A 20435-nucleotide genomic window follows, 5' to 3' on the forward strand; every position below is an offset into this window, starting at 1 on the left:
GAAAAGTGAACCATCTTCTGGGGAATGTAACTTCTGGAGTTAGGAGGAATGCAAAAGGTCAGCATGCGGACAGGGGGGGGGGCACGAAATGCTAGCGCCAAGGGACTGGAGTAGGTACAATGGGCTTCACAACTCTTAAGAGTCAACACCAGGAGATAAGAAGTCATTAGTGGAGAATGTATCCTTTTGCATCTGGACATCATCAGACCTTTGGGTCTGGTCTGCTACCCCTGGATAAGCTGCCCCCCCCCCCCCCCCATCATCAGACCTTTGGACGGCCCACCTTGACTGCCCACAAACTCTTTTTGAGACCTAATAGGATGAGGACATCCCCTCCCCATTGTCTTCTGACCAATCACCTAACAAACCCCTCCCTTTCAGGAGGGGTACAAGGCCTGTGTTCCCTGCACAGGTGGACAGGATTTGGACTGGGCAGAACTCTCTCGGACTTCTGTCAAGACTGTTCTCACGAAGGCCTTCGTTTGATCTACTCTGTGAAGAGAGACTGGTAACAGTGACTGGCATCACTGATCTACACTGAGACATCCTGGTGTGTTATATACATTGTTTGATTGCATCGTTTCCTTATCAATAAACTACAAAGAACTTGGTCTGGCATTTAACCTGGTATTCCTCTCCTTCTCGATTATAACATACACAACACTGCCAAATTAACTTATAAATAAGGAATGCCCCACACCAGTGCAAAATGGAACACAAGGAAATCACACAGTATAATGCAGTAACATTTCCAGCATTATATTTTTATATATTATATATATACAATAATCTATTCATAATTAATATATCTATTGATAGATTTTACAACAAATGTATATTCCTTAATTATTTTATGATCCCCAGATAATTCCATTATTTTATTGTGAATGTATGGTGTAGCTACCATTGAGTATAGTACTGAGTAAAAACAACAACATTGTAAGATTCTCAGTTCCTGATGAGGAAGTTTCTAGAACTTTGTTCCAGCCCTCAAGTTCCTGAGAAACAGCAGCTGACTGCCGGGACTGAGTTGGAGCATCAGGGGGACAGCGGCCCTGAAGTCCTCTCGCTATTTATACAAATACAATAGACTTGCTATAATTCATACATTTGTTTGTGTACCACCTAAAACAACATAATGAACTAGAGTAGTGTAATACACACCCCCTTCACTCTCCATCACATTTAGACGAATACTGGGACCCGCATTCAAACATTCGCTCTTCTGTAAAAAGGGAATAGTTGAGCCAGTGGTAAAATAAGCCCATGACATCTGATCCTTGTTCAAGGGTCCCTAAGAGGGGGCATTTGGCATTTGGAGCCATTCTGAGTCATCACTAATGGACTACTTTGGTAGTCGAGCATTGTGTAAATCATGAATTGAGTTACTCGGATGAAAGAAGTGAAGTCAAATTCACTTTTTCATCTTTTAAACTCCATGGCAGCTGTGGTGCTGTAAACAACTGCTTTACGCTTCACTGTAGCAATCATGAAAAGCTGTCTTAAATGTTTCCTAAAAGAGTGCAAAATGTGTTATCCAATCTGTCATGCTGACTGCATTGGAAACACAATGATGTTGGTTGTAATATTATTGAATAAGTAACCCAGGTTGTCATGTCAACATTTTGAGCTTTTGACATTCTGGTACTGCTGGGGTTAAGGACGATTGTTTTGTTCGAAAATGACTCCAATCATGGATCATGACAGTCCTAAAGACATTTATCCTAAGATTCAGCCTGCAGTAGTGGGTAGAGAGCAGAGCTAGGTCTGTACAGATATGGCAGTTGGCCAAGGCAACACTTTCAAAGGTCAAGTCAACTACATTGTAAGACGTTCATTAGAACACATCCAGATAGTGTACCCTCTACTGTAGTCTGCTGCACACTGATATACTGGTATACTACTGTTGTTGAGCATGACTATTCAGACTCAACACCAGGTCTGTCAGACGTGGTCTGGGGTTGCTCGGTGCCTGACAAAAACATGCATATTAAACAACACTAGAAGCCGAGAGAGGGTAGTAAGTGAGAAAGTGGAATAGGAAGGAAGAAAACCTCTGTGTGGTGGGGGAAAACAGCCCCCCAACAAAGACACGCGCAGCTCCGAAACCACAGGCCCGGGGGGGGGGGGGGGGGGTGCGCGACCGGTCAAGAGGGCGAGGCGGCCTTGCTGTCGCCGTGGAGACGCGGCATGGGCCCCCTCCAGGCGCGGTGCACCAGCGCCAGGCTGAGGACCAGCGCCCACGTGCGTACGGGGGACAACAGGAAGGCCATGGGCCCGTAGGTCTCCAGCAGGAAGAGGCAGGAGTAGGCCTGCCAGGCCAGCAGCAGCAGCATGGCGCCGTGCACCGCCAGGTTCCACAGGCCACAGCCCGGCCGGCACAGCTGGGAGCGCAGCGAGCCGCCACGGCAACGCAGCTGCAGGCTCCAGCACAGGTAGCAGGTGAGAGGCATGTTGAAGAAGATCATCTGTCAGAGACACACGCACACACGTCCGTCTGTCTCCATGGTAATCACAGAGTACTCAGTATGAGAGGACAACACACACGTCAGAGTGTGTCTCCATGGTAATCACAGAGTACTCAGTATGAGAGGACAACACACACGTCAGAGTGTGTCTCCATGGTAATCACAGAGTACTCAGTATGAGAGGACAACACACACGTCAGAGTGTGTCTCCATGGTAATCACAGAGTACTCAGTATGAGAGGACAACACACACGTCAGAGTGTGTCTCCATGGCAAACATGGACAGTATGTAAGGATGAGAAATAGTAAAACAACAAAAAGGTGTAGGACTGGGATGTACAGTGGGATGTACAGTGAGTACATCAGGTTTAGTAGAGTCTTTACTTAAAAGTTAAACACATGGAAGGATCGTCATTCTCTGTTCAAACGCAGTAATATTCAGTAATATTTTTGAGACACACATTTTGGCATTTGCTGACAAACTTCACATACTGATAGAAACCAAAAAATCTGAAAGTAAAATAAAATTAATCCGATATCTTTGGGCATTGCAGAACTGTAATAAACACGACCAATCATTAAGTGTAATGATTGGACAGCATTCGGACCAAATGCAATGATTGGATGGGCTACTTGTCTGTCTGTCTTGTCTGTTTTGGGGGAGTGGCTTTGAAGGGAGGGGGTGGGATATTTAGTTTTGAATTATTTCAAACTCAAGACAAAATGTACCCAGCCTGCCTTTAATTTCTTACCTGCGTGACTCCAACCACATAGGAGAGACTGCCTTCTAGGAAGTGGCCATTGATGAAAACACCAAAGGCAAAACACACACCCCTGTGGCCATCTATCAGGTCCCCTACGAACCAAGGCCCTGTGGAGAGAGAGAGAAATCAAGAGAGAAACAGCAATACAGATAGACACAGAGAGAAGGAGAGGAGAGAGAGGCAGCGAGAGGAGAGAAGAAAAGAGAGACAGACAAGACAAGACAAATGAGGCAAGAAAGAGTGGAAGACAAGATTGAGACAAAGAAAGAAAGAGAGAAAGAAAGAGAGGAGTAAAGGTGAATGGATCCACGCACACACACAGACCCAGGAGGAGGCGTCCCCCGGGGGCCCCTCTACTCACCGAGGGCCGTGCACAGGTTGAACAGCAGCAGGGAGTAGTAGAACGAGTCCGTCTTACTGAGCAGATGCAGAGACACGCACACCTGGGAGTACAGCCCCGACACTGAGGAAGCAGAGGACAGGGTGAAGGCCAGTGGGGGACACTTCAGGAGCACCTCGAGCTCTTCAGGAGCACTGAGGTTGTCCAGGTGGGGGGGGGGGGGGGGGGGGGGGGGGAGAGTGTAGGAGAGTCCTCTCACCTCTGACGGGGGGAGCGCGCAGGAACCGGAACAACACCAGGACTCCCACGTTCAGCAACATCACGGTCACAAACGCTGCCCGGGCCTGTGGGCGCAACACAAACAGGGTCAGGCGACCCGGGTCAGGTGAGCCGTTCAGAGCAGGCGGTTTCCAGGATGGCGGACTGCGAGGTTGTGGGCGGGGGCCTCACCAGGATGTAGTGGTCAGAGAGGAGGATGAAGGACTGGAAGAAGCCAAAGCCGGGGGAGATGTCTCCTTCCAGAGAAAAGTGCTGCTCCCGCACCGTCGAGCGCCCAGCCGAGTCCTGACTCACACACACACACACGCACACACACACACACAAACAGTTAACACAGTCAAGAGAAAGGTCTGACCAACTCATGGCATGACTATCCTAGAGCACCTGGCTAACAATCAACATCAACTCTGAATGTACTGTGACGATGAACAGCAAATAAAAAATACATTTCAAAAAAGTCCCAGGACTGTGATTAATAGCTAAATGAGAAAGGAAAAATCACCTCCACTTTGACAATGATGGTGTGGGGCCCCATGAGGTAGAGGGAGGGCTCCCACAGCAGCACATACAGGGGCCCCCCCGCCCGGCGCGCCGCCCCCAGACCCACCCCGTCCACGCTGACGTACACGGCGGTGATGGGGGCCTCCGAGAAGGCCAGGACCCTGGGGAGGGGGAGTGGGGGTCAGGAGGACAGGAGGACCAGGGTCAAAACAGGGACGACCCCCACAAACAGGAGAAGCAAGGTGGCATTATCGGGACCTATTATGGTATAGGGACAGGTTTACATCCACATAGCTGACAGGTATGTTCAGTGATCTTATACAGTGTGACGACTACACACACCGTCAGGTGTAGAACGTGTATTTGAACAAACACTACGAGATGGGTGGGTGTGAATATGGAGGGGTAGCTTAGTCATGTAGGACGTATGAGGGTGCAGGAGGGTGGGGTCACGGGTCAGGGGGACACACACAGAAGGGCCACCTGATGTGGGTGGAGCGCTTCATCCTGCCCAGGGGCTCCGCTCCAGGGTGGAGGTACTGCACCTCCTTTGGGTTGGTGATGAGCACTGCAGGCCACTGCTGGAAGGTGAGGTCTGAGAAGCTGAGGAGGTCGTGGTCAAAGGCCAGAACTCTGTATCTGAGAGGGGACACGAGGGAACTGTCAGCATGTGTGCGTTTCCACTATATGTGTGTATGATATAATACCTCCTCTATTACCTTATTCATCTATATCTGTCTGTCTGCCTGTCTGCCAGCCTGCTTACCTGCCTGTGTGTGTGTGTGACTCCAGTGCTACAGACATGTGTATGTGTGTGTATGTGTGTGTGTATGTGTGTACTGCATGTGTGTGTACTGCATGTGCGTGAGTGTGTATTGCATGTGTGTGTGTGTGTGTGTGTGTGTCTGTGATGTACCGTGTTCCCAGGGTTACCTTCGATTGTCCATCCAGTCTCCCAGCTCCAGCTCCAGGGTACCCTGGGGGTGTCGGCTGTGTAGGACGGGCATCAGACCCCCCAAGGTGTGCAGGTGGCCACAGAGGTACGCCACAGCTGAGCTGCACTCACACACACACACACGCAGCACACATGCACACACACACATTTCTTCGCTTAGAACCATACACACACACACGCACATTGCTCCATCTAGAACTACACGCAAACATTCCTGTAGGCTCACCTCATCACCCCTCTCAGACCTGGAGAGGGGGAGATGACGGTGGAGGTGGTGTAATGGCCGAACCAGATCGACTGGTTGCTACTGCGGCTCTCCGATCTGAAGTCCGCTAAAAGATCCATCTGATCCTGGAGATATATGCACACCAAAATCTGGTTATTCTGTTACCAAGTACAGTCAAATCTGGTTATTCTGTAACCTTGGTACGGTATAATCTGGTTATTATGTTACCTAGGTACAGTAAAATCTGTTAATACACTGCAATATCACAGTGGAATCTGTTTGGTAAAGAATTAATAATGGATGCAGATATACTGTTGATATACCTGGTTGAGAATGCCAAAGAAGTTGTATGGTCGTTTTGGTCCGGGAGTGAGAGTGGCATCTGCACAGATGAAGGAGTAGTTCCCAAAGGAAGTCTGGTGGACATGGTGGAAAGATCCCTCCTTCTGATTGGCTGAGTATTTCCTGTGGGGGAGACCAATGGTATTGGAGGAGAGCCGCGTTGTAATACTGCAGTAACGGCATCTGGAGGAGACGTGAGGGGAAGGAGGGGTCCTGCTCCTATCTGAAGGCTGATTTATACTGACAGCAAGTACACAAGTACGAATACATTTACGTAATGGTACATTGACAAGCTGCAGAACCACAGAGTATGGAAGTAGAGCCTGCAACTCAGTTCAAACATTGTATTTATTCCCGAGGGGCATTTCCTGGAAGTAGCAAAGTAAAGCGGCCCATGTAAGACAATACATTATGAATGACTGTCTGTCAGTACGAGGGGCCTCATTGAGAGCGTGCTCTCATCTGGCTGCCAGACAAGGATTCTATTCTTGGCCTTCACATCACCTGGATAGCCCTGGATACAGGTCAATAAATAACATTACTGCATATGTTGCCTAGACAGCTACTGTACATGGCTGGGTTAGGGCTGGATATCTAGCTAGGTTCAAATCGCCTGTATGCTGTTTTGGATAAAGGGGTTTGTCTGATACCTATATGATTATTACATTCTTATTATTATCCTTGCTAAAGAGAATGATGGCGCTGAAACCAACAGTACTGGAGTGTTTACTCCTGTTAGATCACAGTAAAAGAGTGAACACTGACCTGTAGTAGTTATTCACACTGTCCAGGGAGATTATGTTGAAGGCATCTGTCCAGGAAGATAATAGTAATGTCATTTGCAAAGTTGGATGCGACAGCTGTAGCTACAAAACATAGTTAACCAAGAACAACAAACTCAAGTGGAACATGTTGAATGTCAGGGTTGCATTTGAACATGCCTTCCCAGCATGTTCACATACTGCCTGATATCAGTGCCAGAAAACACAACCAACCAATCAATACTGAAGAACTGTATGTCCGTCGGACAGCTGCAGGTCCAATATAATGGATTTTGTGGAGAGATCATGAGGTGATATCTCGTTTCACCCCTAACAGTCTGTAATTCAACACTCTGGGAGAAGTGTGTAGCAAAGTAGCTACATAGATTTGCAGCACATCATCGATCCTCTCCACATCGCTCTCTCTAAAACCGACCGCTCCTTAAACAGCCCGGTCGTGTAAATTGGGAGCACGTGCTGCTTAAGGAAGTTGGATGCTTCCAGTCACCGTGGTTCCCCCGGATGTCGATCCACTTGGTGCGCTCCAGCACCCGGGAGCGTTTCAGGACATTGTGGTAGGCCTGCCACTCCACCTCGTGCTGCAGGGAGCCCACCTTGCTCTCTGTCTTAGCATCTGTCAAGTCTCCTGTTGGGCAGAACCACACACACACACCACAAACACACACACAGGTGCGCACACACACCCACACATTCGCACACAGGTAAGCACACACACCCACACATTCACATACAGGTGTGCAAACACACACACACGCATTATTAATAATAGTCAATTTGACATACAATCCCTTTCTAATACTATTACCATGTTGTAGGTGTGTGTACGGTGTTTTTGTCATGAGCCGCGAGAATACATGACTGATCTTCACTGACAAGGTTAGTAAGATGGAGACGGAGAGTGTGTGTGTAGGGGGGATGTCAGACTACCTGTTACGAGAACAAGAGCAGGTTTAATCACTTCAATGGTGTCAGTGCAGAACTTCTCAAAATCCAAAATCCGGCTGGGATCGTGAAAGCGGCTGATATGAATGTCAGACACCTGGAAAACAAACAATGAGTGTGTAAGAGTGACTGTGAACATACCCATGAAAACCAAAAGCCAGTGTTGTTCACCGATTCACCTGTACGACCCCATTTAGAACAAGCTTGTTCTATCACAACAGGACTCAAAGTCTTGCAACCTGGTTATGACTGGCTGACTACTAATGCCACCTTTGTCCACATGATGACACTGACAGCTCGCAAACTGGTCGGTGACCCCATTCATTCAGCACTGCACAAAGGGCTGACAAGCTTACAACTCAGTTACCTGGTAGGATATTCTTTTCCAAGTAAGCTTCCATGTCTTAATTAAATAGTTGTACTTACGAATACGCAAAAATATCGAACCAATATGATAGATCAACTTACCTGCACAAACCAAAATATGTTATCGAATTCACCGCCGGGATATGGTGGAACACTATTCCGAGATTCCTCATGATCATCCTGGTCACTAGAGTGCTTGACACTTCGTTTGGGGTGCCAGGCAGTGTTGTAGCTCTCCAGCACCCAAGAAGTCAAGCACGCTAATATCAGTCCAACAAGAACCAGCGCACCGAACAACCTCAGCATCCTGTGGGAGAGAATGGTGGGAATGCTAACTAGCTTAGCAGTGCTAACTAGCTAAATACTGCTTCTAAACAGAATGCTGGTGGACAGATACATTGAGAAAAACGTGGATTGATAAACAGATGCCAAAAGGCGGAAGCTATAGGGATACCGAACTGACCGGGTTGGAAATGGCAACGTCATCGCGTTGAACGGAACGCCCACTCACTCACATCCGACTAGGTCCTTCCAAAAGCCCATGCGCAGTGTCACGCATGGCCCAATTCAAAACAAATATCTCCAACCTCTTCTTACCGTCTACATATAATTGAATTTACTGGCTTGTATAACGCAAAGCTAAGATGGAAGGTTTTTCTGAAGTTATAAGTGCATATTCTCGCAACGAAAACACAGAAACAGAAACGTTTTCGCATATGTTAGACATGTATTATTATTATGACAGGTAAATAAACTCGTTGACATCTATTTGACAAGGGAATATTATGTGCGGTTAATTATTATGAATTTATTATATTCTATGGATTATTAAGAACTTGACTACTCATGCACGTCCGTACACATGCATGAGTTTTTGTATTTTCAATGTATTTATTTGTAAAAAAAAAAAAATCATGAGCGCGTTCAACAAGCGAGCTGTTGCGAGGAGGATAGGATCGTGCACGCGCGCGCAGGAAGGCTGATCGTCGGAGACAGTAGTCACGTCACGGATCTGCAGCGATCGAGAGATGCTGAGGTGACAGTGAGAAGGAGAAAGGGACGATCGAGGGAAGAGAAAAAAACCATTAATATCCGATTTGCCTTCTTTTCTTTATGGATTAACAGCCACAAACCCTGCCGCACATGGAAAGTATTTCGGCCATGGGATTCCAATTGATGCCACGGCCCCTCGTGAAAACAAACGTAGAGGATTTTTTGTAACCACACCCGGCTCCTTTTGGATCAAGCAAGGATTGGAAGAAGGATCAAGGTATGGGAGAAGCAGCCATTCTAGCGGATGGTGTGATCATACCAACATTCAGGGATGCAGCAGTCGCCGTGACATTGTCGTCAGGGAAATACGAAACAATGCTGCGCGACTGTCAAGTTGTTTACATTCATGCATGATTATTTAACATTCTGCAACTCAACGTTGCTTAAAGATAGCTTGCTAGCTAGCGTGGCCTGTGTGTATTCGCGTGTACGCGCATCGTAAATCTGCTGTAGCAACGCTTGCTAGCTACGCAGGTTCGCTAACCGCATCGGACGCGGACTGCTTATTATGTATCGAATCTAATAGTTTTGTCTTTCCGTAACGTGAAACCCCAATCCTCTACAACACCGTGCACCGTGTGTTACCACATTAACTTTACATCATCAAAAGATTAGCCAGCTAGCTGAGGTGTGTGTGCGTTCCTGTGCGTGCGTCTAATTGTAAATTTGGTGACCAGTAGTTACAAAGTAGAGAAGTTCATCTCAGGTTTTTGACAGTTTCACAAAGATGGCCATTGCGCATCACATTTCAAACCAGGACAGATTTTCCACAGTTTTTGAGGTCAACATGTGGGATAACCAGTGTTCCTGATAGTGGAACGGAATGTGGTAGTGTTTACAGACCATCCCCAATATGCAGTCGCCCTCCCGGACTGCCCTCCCGCTACTAAACGGTAGACTATTGAGTTGGCCAGGGCCGGAGGAGGGTCTCCCCACTACGGCATGGCTCCAGAGCAATCAACACAGCCAGGGCCGACTGAAGCTGCCAGATTAGTCAAACGCTGCTTTCATCCCGAGGCACAACCAGTAACAAAAACGATTAGTGTAAACAGAGAAGATACCCTTTAATGTAGTTTATTCACTGTGTGCTAAGAGTTGTTTGCACATTGGGACATAAATAAACTGCTGGCGTGAGTTATTAGGCTGAATAAATGAATTTAAGTTAATGAATGGTTAGAGTTCAGAGGATTAGAGCCAGACAGAGCTAATCTATCATGCTGTCTTTCATTTCACTCAAAAGAAAGGGAGGGACAGCAAGAGGGAAGCAAATGGAAAAATGAGCCCATCACCATGGAGACACAGGGGTCAGAGAGAGCATCAAGAGATTGTCATAGATATATTGACCGGTTTCGGATATCAAATCTGTTGGCGTCGGTGTGTATTATTGACGGTTCCCATCGGGGAGGAGGAGAAGGAGGAGGAGACGGCAGCGCTGCCTTCCTTGTGTGTGAGGAGGTGTGAGATTAGTCACTGTGTGACCAGCCTGCTGGGTGAACGGAGCGACTCTGGGCTTCCTGGCAGCGGTCCACCTGTCCTTCTGCTCTGGCTAGCTTGGCTAGCGAAGGGCTTGGGGCTGAAACCCCTGGCAGCCTCGTCCGGAATCACTCCGAAGACGAGGACGGAACCGAGCTGCAGGGTGGTGAGAGTCTGTGACCTTGAGGGATTTTTGGAACCGAGGTTCTCTGCAGAGTGTACTTCAGTGGAGATGTTATGTGGTGTCAGGGCTTGTTTTCGAAATGTGACCTTCTGGGGATTTGGGGATCCCCCCCCTGTCGACGTGTCTCTAGGGCTGCTGCACTAATTAGCATCTTCTTATGGGAATGTACCATGTGTCTTTGCTTGGCTTTTTTGTCCTTTCGATGCAGTCTGACGCCGGCACAGCTCTGTTCCTCTTCTGGAACATGTGACTAGCCGGAGCGGTTGACCTTTAGAGGTTGTTGCAGTTCACCTAGTCACCCCCTCTGCAGTTTAGAAGCGACTTTGACAGACTGCCAAGGCCACTCCGCTCCTCCGTCGAGCTCGAGTCCAATTTCACTGTCTTGATTTCCTGTGACCTGAGCATGCTCTCCTGCCCCCAGTGCATACTGGGTAGTCTGTTCTGGTGTGGTGTGTCTGGGATGCTCTGTAACCCGGTCTGCTGCTCTGAGACCTGCTTATGTAACGCCCGAGCACAACAACATGTGTGAGCCAGTGATTTGGAGACAGGCCAGTGTGTTGGATGCTGGCTTGTATGGAGGCAGGTCTGTATAGAGGCAGGGCAGTGTGATGGAGGCAGGCCTGTGCGTTGGATGCTGGCTTGTATGGAGGCAGGGCAGAGGGATGGAGGCAGGGGATGAATAGAGGCTGGACTGTAAGGAGGTAGGGCTTTGTGATGGAGGCAGGCCAGTGCATTGGATGCTGGCTTGTATGGAGGCAGGGCGGTGTGATGGAGGAAGGGGATGTATAGAGGCTGTACTGTATAGAGGCAGGGCAGTGTGTTGAGGCAGGGGATGTATGGAGGCAGGACTGCAAGGTAGGGCCGTGTGATGGAGACGGACTAGTTTGATCGAGACAGGGCACTCAGGGCAGCGTTGTCGAAGCAGAAATGTGATTGAGGCAAAACTAGTGTGCTAGAGGCAGGGCACTAGGCTAGAGGCAGGCCAGTGTGCTAAGAGGCAGTATGTTAGCCGCAGGGCAGTGTGCTAGAGGCAGGCCAGTGGGATGCAGGCATGCTGTATGTGTGGAGCAGGATGAGAGCTCTATCATCTGTGGTAACTGTTTGCTCCTTAGATGACTGTTAATGATAATAACTTTAGAGAAGGCGCTGCAGGCCAGAGATAATCCTCCTAGTTGACACTAAAATATACAATGCATAGCTCATACAGTATCATCCACATGCCCAACAAGGGAGCCCTCCGTTAGTCTCTCTCTCTTTTTATTGTATCAACATGTAAAGAACATGGAAAGGAATACATTAACAGCAGTCTGTTAACCCCCTGTTTGATAAGTCTGATTAGAAACAGCCAGTAGGCCTAAATATTATAAAGAGAGTCTGTGTATCGTGTAACACCGTAGTCTAAGCAGACGCATTGTAGACAGTGAAAGGAAGTTGTATTATCAACAACCTTGACTACTAGACTATGGGGATGGCTATACCTTAGTGGTAGAGCATGTGACTGAAGATCTTGAGGTTGCAGGTTCAATTGTCACTTTTGGATGAAAGTATCTGTTAAATGAAGATGATTAATATTATGACCACTATAGTGTTGTTGTTGTTAGATTTTTGTTTACAGAACGAGATCACTTTCACCACAGCACATTGTGCGAGCTGCAGAAATGCCCGTGTCTCCCTGTCTACGTTTTTGTGTCTGAGAAGGAGCTCGTTTGGGACGAGCGAGGGAGACTCGTTTTGGGCGTGTGGGTGGCGCAGCGTGTGTGTTGTTGTAAGGGAGGGTGGAGGGGGGAACATGTGTCGGCAGGGGCAACAGGTGCGGTAACAGCTGTGGTGAAGCTATGAATCAGAGACCCTGTCCGCGATCCAGAAACGAGGGGTTGGCTTTCGCCAGCCCAGCTTCCCCGACGCATACGTCTTTACTAGCTCGACTACATTTGTGTTTCCAGGACCCCACAGTGTGGAGGCATGCCTTTTGATTATGAACGCATGTCATCAATCTATTTCCCCCCCCCCCCCCCTCTCTTTTTCCTCTCCACCTTTTCCACGTTCTGTTGCTTTGTCACTCTCTCGCTCTCTTTCTCTCTCTCTTTCTTTTTCATTCTCTCTGCTCACATTCTCACGACGATTCTCTGCTGCTTTGTCTCTCTCCCCCTCTCCCTCTCTTACACCCCCCTCTCCCTCTCTTCCACCCCCCTCTCCCTCTCCCTCTCTTCCACCCCCCTATCACTCTCCCTCTCTTCCACCCCCCTCTCCCTCTCTTCCACCCCCCTCTCACTCTCCCTCTCTTCCACCCCCCTCTCACTCTCCCTCTCTTCTACCCCCCTCTTCCTTTATCCCTCTTTCTTCCCCTTCCCTTCTCTCTCCCACCCCACCCCCCTTCCCCCTGGCCCTCTCCAGGGTTCCACAGGGTCCAGATGCCCGGCCCAGTGTGAGGCGGGCCGTTGCAGCACTCGGAGAGGTCCACCGGAGGGATGAGCGGCGCCGCGGAACAAGCGGACATCCTCAGTGTGCTCGTCCTGGTCAAGGAGCGATGGAAAGTGGTGAGTGTTTGGTTCGGTTGCTGCGCTTCCGTCCACAGAGCCACCCTTCACCGTCACGGTCTCCGTCAGGCTCCGTCTCCTCCATCCTCACCTCACCGGTACCGTACCGGGCGACACATTGGGGTCAGTGTCCCCGTGTGAGAAATGATGCTAAGATAGCAGGTTCTTAAAATAGCAGTGTAGCTATTTGCAGCTTGCTATGGGCTCCAGGCCTGTCCTCGAGAGACTCTTTCCCTATCCCTCCTCCTCCCCCTTGTCTCCCTCACTCCTCTTGTCTCCCTCCCTCCCCCCCCCCCCCCCAATCCAGCGTGTTTTCTCCCTCAGGGAGTCTCCCTCCCTCCCCCCTCCTGCTCTCTGACTGAGGATGTGTGTTACGCAACACTTTCGCTGCTAATCCCACCGCCTGAGCTGCTAAGGCGATACACAAGATCGCACGCGCCTGTGTGTGTGCCTGTCTGTAAGCATGGTTGTGTGGGTGTGTGTGTGCACGTGTGTCTGTGTACATGGGTAGGAAGACGTTGTTGACATCTGTTTTGGGGGTGTGGTGCCTTGTAAATTCTGACATGGCTGGCATGTGTGTGTGTGTCTCTCTGTGTGTGTCTCTGTGTGTGTGTGTGTGTGTGTGTGTGTGTGTGTGTGTGTGTGGGGGGGGGGGGGTGTCCTCCTCCAGGTGAAGAAGATTGGGGGCGGAGGCTTCGGGGAGATCTACGAAGCGCTGGACCTGCTCACCCGGGTCAGTGTGGCCCTGAAGGTGGAGTCGGCCCAGCAGCCCAAGCAGGTTCTGAAGATGGAGGTGGCCGTGCTCAAGAAGCTGCAGGGTAAGACACACCAGCACAGACACCAGCACAGACACCAGCACAGACACCAGCACAGACACCAGCAGATATATCAGCACAGCCCTTTTGAGACACCAGTAGAGACAGTATTAGGACACCAGCTGAAACACCAGAACAGCCAAATAGAGACACCAGCAGAGACACCAGCAGAGACACCAGCAGAGACACAGACACAAGCAGAGACACTAGCAGAGACACCAGCAGAGACACAGACACAAGCAGAGACACCAGCAGAGACACAGACACAAGCAGAGACACTAGCAGAGACACCAGCAGAGACACAGACACAAGCAGAGACAACAGCAGAGACACAGACACAAGCAGAGACACTAGCAGAGACACCAGCAGAGACACAGACACAAGCAGAGACACCAGCAGAGACACAGACACAAGCAGAGACACTAGCAGAGACACCAGCAGAGACACCAGCAGAGACACAGATACAAGCAGAGACACCAGCAGAGACACAGACACAAGCAGAGACACTAGCAGAGACACCAGCACAGACCGGTAAAGACACTATTAGAGACACCAGCAGATATATCAGCACAGCCCTTTAAAGATACCAGCACAGCCAAATAGAGAAACCAGCAGAGACACTATTAGAGACACCAGCAGAGACACCAGCACAGCCCGGTAGAGACACTATTAGAGACACAGCAGATATATCAGCACAGCCCTTTAAAGATACCAGCACAGCTAAATAGAGAAACCAGCAGGGACACTATTAGAGACACCAGCAGAGACACCAGCACAGACCGGTAGAGACACTATTAGAGACACCAGCAGATATATCAGCACAGCCCTTTAAAGGAACGAACTTTTCTAAAGCCCTTACTAATCCCATGGTATTGAAAAAGGCTCATTGGCTAGTGTTAAGAGCATGAACACAAAAATACTATTCCTTTCTCAGTTCCATTGAGCATTAGTTCCACTGTGTGTTCCGTCCACTAGATTAAAACCCAACTCGGCATGCCTCACAGAAGCCAGAGGATCAACAAAGCAATTAGGAGAGATCCATCGGGGACATTTTGTTTTCTTTGCTTTCTTTTTTTCCCTCTCTCCCCCTCTCATCCTCCCTTCCTGTGCTGCTCTCCTGCCAGCCAGGGCCTCCTCTTGAGGAAAATCAATGGGCTGGATCATGTGTCCTAAAGGAGAGCTGCACGATAATATTGTTCAGTGGTTTCCTGAGGGAAGAAGGCTGTAACAGGACACCAGATGACCCCCCCACCCCCACCAAACAGCAACCCTCAACCCCCTCCCCCCCTCATCAATCCCCCCCCCACACTGCTACTGCTACTGCTCCAGACACACACACACACACACCCCCCAGTGGAGGAGGCTCAGGGTGTCTCCCTGCTCTGAGGGTGCTGTGTGCTGAAGGGCTCTGGGGCGTGGCAGTGGTCTGGCTGCTGGTGAGCAGAGTCCCCTGAGATACCAGCACACACACACACACACACGCATGCACACACACTCTAGCAGTCACACACACTGTAAATCAGAAGAACCATGGGCAGTCATACTGTGTGCTTGCTGGGCTTGGGGAGGAGAGCAGAGGGAGGAAGGTAGGAGAGGTGAAGGGAGGGAGGGAGAGGTGAAGGGAGGGAGGGAGAGGTGAAGGGGGGGTGGGAGAGGTGAAGGGAGGGAGGGAGAGGTGAAGGGAGGGTGGAGGAGGAGAAGGGAGGGAGGGAGAGGTGAAGGGAGGGAGGGAGAGGAGATGGGAGGGAGGGAGGGAGGGAGGGAGAGGTGAAGGGAGGGTGGAGGAGGAGAAGGGAGGGAGGGAGAGGTGAAGGGAGGGTGGAGGAGGAGAAGGGAGGGAGAGGTGAAGGGAGGGAGGGAGAGGTGAAGGGAGGATGGAGGATGAGAAGGGCGCACAGTGCAGCACAGAGACAGGACAGGAAAGAGACATGCTGAATAGGGTTGGGTACCAAAGCTCAGTGCTAATATGGCACCGGTACCTACATGACCGGTATGTACCGGACCGAATCAGAACGCAGATTTCGGTGCCTCGTTTCGGTGCCACTTAAATGCCTGAGCTCTCAATTGAAATATGATACCCTCTGGTGCTCCGAAACGGACGTAAGAAGCACCATCACCACACATGATCGCTAGTTAAATTATACTGCGTTCATGTGGAGTCAGAATAATCGAAAAAATTATTTCCCGACTGAGATTCTTTTTTATGTCATCCACCGTTGTTTTGTGGCTCTTTTTTTTAAAGAATCGGTTTAAATATCGTTTTTTATCGCACAGTTTAAGCACTGGAACTGTAAGTATCGATTTGGCACCCGTATCTTAAAAACCCAAACGATACCCAACCCTAATGCTGAACCATACATGCTGTCTGAAGTACCGGAGACAAGGATTCTGCAAGGATCACTTCCTTAAACGTGTCTCTCACCTCTCTCTCCTCTTACCCTCCTCTCTCTCTTCTCTCATCATTACTCTCTCCTCCCTCTCTTCTCTCCTTCCTCTCTCGCCCTTCTCTCTCTTGTCTCTCTCCCCTCACCCCTCCTGCCTCTCCTCTTCTCCAGGTAAGGACCATGTGTGCCGTTTTGTGGGATGCGGCCGCAACGACCGCTTCAACTACGTGGTGATGGAGTTGCAGGTACGCCTGAGAGGAGATCAGCTTCGCCTCATCCGCGCCCTCATCCACACCCTCATCCACACTCTTAGGCTACGAGTTTGTACTCATATGCAGCGTGTGATGCATAAAATGTAAAAACAAAGGGAAAATGCCACTCGTACGCCCTTTCCACTATAAACACCAAATGAACGGTTCACCACCTTGGGTAGTCTTGCTATTTCTCCTGGTTATTTCCTGTGTCTGTGTTCACATTTTGGGTGTGCGTTTCAGGGTCGTAACCTAGCGGACCTGCGCAGGAGCATGAGCCGCGGCACCTTCACGGTCAGCACCACGCTGCGCCTGGGCCGCCAGATCCTGGATGCCGTGGAGAGCATCCACTCTGTGGGCTTCCTGCACCGGGACATCAAACCGGTGAGACACAGACGGGGAAAACTGCCTTATGAAGTCAACCAGATCGAACGAGATATCCTGTCCGACAAGAATTCATTTTCGAAAATGATGACTATGTCGAGAAAAGTCATATCCGTAATATTGTGTGGATCATATTATATGCGTAATGGCATTTGAAATCACGTACACTGTTATTGAAATTCCTTGTCGTCCTCGTCCTCCTTCCCTCAGTCTAACTTCGCCATGGGCCGGTTCCCCAGCACCTGTCGCACCTGCTACATGCTGGACTTCGGCCTGGCCCGCCAGTTCACCAACTCCTGTCAGGAGGTCCGGCCTGTGAGTGTCCACCGGGGGGGGGGGGGGGGGGGGGGGGGGTGAAGCAGGGTGAAGCTGTCTTGAAGGTGTGCGTGTTGCCAGTAAGTGGGGGATGCTGACTCAGCGCTGTCCTTGTGCTGTGTGTGTGTGTGTGTGTGTGTTCCTCAGCCTCGTCCCGTGGCAGGCTTCAGGGGGACTGTCCGCTACGCCTCGGTCAACGCGCACAAGAACAAGGTGGGTCTCTTTCCCCCATACACTCTGTACTGGACAAGCACTCTGTCCTGCGCTAACACGCTGGCCTTAACTGCTGCTTTTCATGGAACAGGAAATGGGTCGCCATGACGACCTCTGGTCCCTCTTCTACATGCTGGTGGAGTTCATGGTCGGCCAGTTGCCATGGAGAAAGATCAAAGACAAGGTACGTGTTCCTCCCGAGTTCCCCCCCCTGGCAACCAATCATCATTCTCTCAAGTTTTTTTCCTTTGAGTAAGGAGAAGAGACATGGTTGTGTGTGTGTGTGTGTGTGTGTGTGTGTGTGTGTGTGGTTCCCCCAGGAGCATGTGGGGAAGCTGAAGGACACCTATGACCATCGTTTGATGCTGAAGCACCTTCCAGCAGAGTTCAGCGTGTTCCTGGATCACATCTCCAGTCTCGACTACTTCACCAAACCTGACTATCAGGTAAACGGCAACAGCATGTCTTCAGCTGTTAGCTGCTAGAAACGCGTCACCAGGATATGAAACCTCTGTGTGTGGGAGTGAATGATTGTTTAGCCAATCTTTATTTGACACTGACTGCTGAATCTACTGTCTGAATCCCTTTCAAATGTTTGCGGAATCTTTGATCGATGGACCTTCTGATTGAGGGAGTCAGGTGGCTGAGCGGTTAGGGAACCGGGTTAGTAATCTGAAGGTTGCCAGTTCGATTCCCGGCCGTGCAAAATGACGTTGTGTCCTTGGGCCTCTGGGAAATGTCCCTGTACTTACTGTAAGTCGCTCTGGATAAGAGCGTCTGCTAAATGACTAAATGTAAATGTAAAATTGTCTGCCGAATCTCTCGTTGCCTACAGAAGTCCCTCTCGTCTGCAGAGGCTGTGGAGTGTCCGCAGAATTGTTGGTCATCTCTAGAATGCCCGCAAGCCTTTCCTATATTTAGCTCTAAATATTGCCTTCCTAACATCTTTTAGATAATTTTTTGCGACTCAGGGTTTATCGAAATCTTCCCCGTGCTTCTTTCCTTTGTGCGCCGTCATCGCTATCTCGGGGGAGACGAATCGACCTCGCGATCGTCCACAACTCCAAACGAGAGGTGACTGGTGACTTTCCGTTGCAGCTGCTGATGTCGGTGTTTGACAGCAGCATGAAGACGTACAACGTGGTGGAGAACGACCCGTACGACTGGGAGAGGACGGGCTCTGACGGCCACCCTCACCATCAGCACGGCGGCCACCACGCCGCAGCCACCACACCAGGCTCACTCCTGCTCACATGGGGTAGGAGCTGCCACCCCCCCGTACTAGACTCTGAACTGGACTTTGACAATGATAAGAACCGAACTCTTGAGCCAAGCTAAACATTGACAGTTTGAGACCGATGGAGATATTAGGGACTCCCCCCCCCCCAGTCAAGTGTGCGTACCACATAGGCTGAGGCCTTAGCGTAGGAGCCCGGGTTCGAATCTGTCCCTGGCCCTCTACATTTCCTGTTATTTATCCCAGGCAGAAAATGTAATTTTATGAAAAGATGATGATTATGACAACATTGACGATGACTGATAACGATGACAATGGAGATAATTGATTAACATGATAACAATGATGACAATTCTATGATGTGACAATAGGGATGCTGATGATTTGATGCGATGATCCTTGTGTTCCCAGCATGGCCAACGCCTCCCTCATCCCGGGGGATCTCCTGAGAGAGAACACGGAGGGAGGTTCTGCAGGACGAGCAGCTGAGTGACGGGGAGAACAACGTTCCCTCCAGAGCGCCTCCCGGGGTCCCCGCTCCACCCGCTCCGCATCCAGGAGACGGACGTCTGGGAGGAGCTGGACCGCAACCGCAACCGCGTCAGATCAGCTGTCTGGAAGGTAGGCCGCGCACACACACGCATTCAGACACACACGCACACACCTACATATGTTTTAATCAATCCCACACTTCCTCCTAGTCTCCTCTACAGCCGGGAACACATGATAAGAAATGTGCTGTTGGGCTCACCATCAAGGTGGGGAGCAGACAGTTGGTGTGCTGCATAGCAACATACATAAACAGCCAAGACTAACTTGACCACGTCGCCAACAGCTGTTATCTCATGAAGGCCCGCGGCAGACCAAGGTCAAAGTTGATGAACTTCGAGCACGCCAAGGCTGTTTGTTTCCTGTCACGGACACGGCCTTACACTTGTCCCCGTGTCCCTGCAGGCTGCCACCGAGGACGAGCACAGCAACAACCAGGGGCCCCAGAGCCCGTACGCGGGGCCCAGCCTGGGCTCCCCTGTTAAGGGCCACTCTGACGCGGTGGCCGCCTCGGACCGCTTCAAGAAGCTCCGAAACATTCTGAGCTTTGAGATGGAGCGCAGGATGACCCTGGAGTCCAAGCCCAGCCCAGAGTGCTTCATGGGGGCCTGGTCAAGTGCCTCTGCCTACCCTCCCCTCCTCCGTCTCTCTCTATCACACCACCGCCATCCACACGCCTCAGGTAGACTAAACCACACTGTCTCTGTGTGTGTGTGTGTGAGCAGCTCAGGGAAGCACAGTTGGAGGACCGGGAGCCGGGACCAGGGCCCGGGGCGGAGGGGGTCCAGGGCCAGCGCTGCCATTGGTGGAGGAGCGACCGTGAAAGGGTGTGGCACTACGACGAGGAGTTCCTGTCTGGCGCCGGCTCCCCCAAGCCCCCGTCCGCCGGCTCCCCGGAGCACACGGCGACGGCTTCGTGGCCCTCAACCTCAGCTCCGCCCAGCAGGAGGGGGACTCCCGGGGCTCCTGTGGTGCTGGTGGGAGCGCCCAGGGGCCTCCCCCGGGGCCAAAGCCACCTCCAGCCCCTTCGGGAGGAGGAGGAGCTGGAGGTGCTCCAGCCTGAGACCAGGCCTCT

At 50.5% G+C, this 20435-nt stretch overlaps 2 protein-coding genes across 2 annotated transcripts in view; one reads left to right on the top strand and one right to left on the bottom strand.

Annotated features, from left to right (window-relative positions):
- Nucleotides 1-1434: 1434 nt before the first annotated feature.
- On the bottom strand, nucleotides 1435-8350 carry tmem62 (transmembrane protein 62). Its single transcript, XM_067243966.1, has 14 exons — nucleotides 8068-8350; nucleotides 7585-7696; nucleotides 7145-7282; nucleotides 6641-6686; nucleotides 5857-5998; nucleotides 5534-5658; nucleotides 5286-5408; nucleotides 4836-4991; nucleotides 4354-4513; nucleotides 4023-4136; nucleotides 3832-3916; nucleotides 3594-3695; nucleotides 3221-3339; nucleotides 1435-2468 (listed from the first exon to the last, which is right to left on the bottom strand). Exons 1-14 carry the CDS (start codon nucleotides 8269-8271, stop codon nucleotides 2148-2150), a joined length of 1947 nt encoding a protein of 648 aa, XP_067100067.1. The 5' UTR covers nucleotides 8272-8350; the 3' UTR covers nucleotides 1435-2147.
- A 708-nt stretch (nucleotides 8351-9058) lies between these two features.
- LOC136949177 (tau-tubulin kinase 2-like) overlaps nucleotides 9059-20435 on the top strand; it is a 12215-nt gene continuing 838 nt past the window's right edge. Inside the window, 21 exon segments of the mRNA XM_067243388.1 lie at nucleotides 9059-9235; nucleotides 13070-13212; nucleotides 13883-14030; nucleotides 16583-16656; nucleotides 16906-17046; nucleotides 17257-17361; nucleotides 17509-17574; nucleotides 17666-17758; nucleotides 17895-18020; nucleotides 18673-18762; nucleotides 18764-18799; nucleotides 18801-18832; nucleotides 19223-19274; nucleotides 19276-19320; nucleotides 19322-19432; nucleotides 19766-19971; nucleotides 20086-20095; nucleotides 20098-20259; nucleotides 20262-20327; nucleotides 20330-20384; nucleotides 20387-20429. Of these exon segments, the coding sequence (XP_067099489.1) occupies nucleotides 13144-13212; nucleotides 13883-14030; nucleotides 16583-16656; nucleotides 16906-17046; nucleotides 17257-17361; nucleotides 17509-17574; nucleotides 17666-17758; nucleotides 17895-18020; nucleotides 18673-18762; nucleotides 18764-18799; nucleotides 18801-18832; nucleotides 19223-19274; nucleotides 19276-19320; nucleotides 19322-19432; nucleotides 19766-19971; nucleotides 20086-20095; nucleotides 20098-20259; nucleotides 20262-20327; nucleotides 20330-20384; nucleotides 20387-20429 (1730 nt within the window). The 5' untranslated portion in view covers nucleotides 9059-9235; nucleotides 13070-13143.

Source organism: Osmerus mordax, chromosome 9, assembly GCF_038355195.1.
Source record: "Osmerus mordax isolate fOsmMor3 chromosome 9, fOsmMor3.pri, whole genome shotgun sequence".
Taxonomy (NCBI): domain Eukaryota; kingdom Metazoa; phylum Chordata; class Actinopteri; order Osmeriformes; family Osmeridae; genus Osmerus; species Osmerus mordax.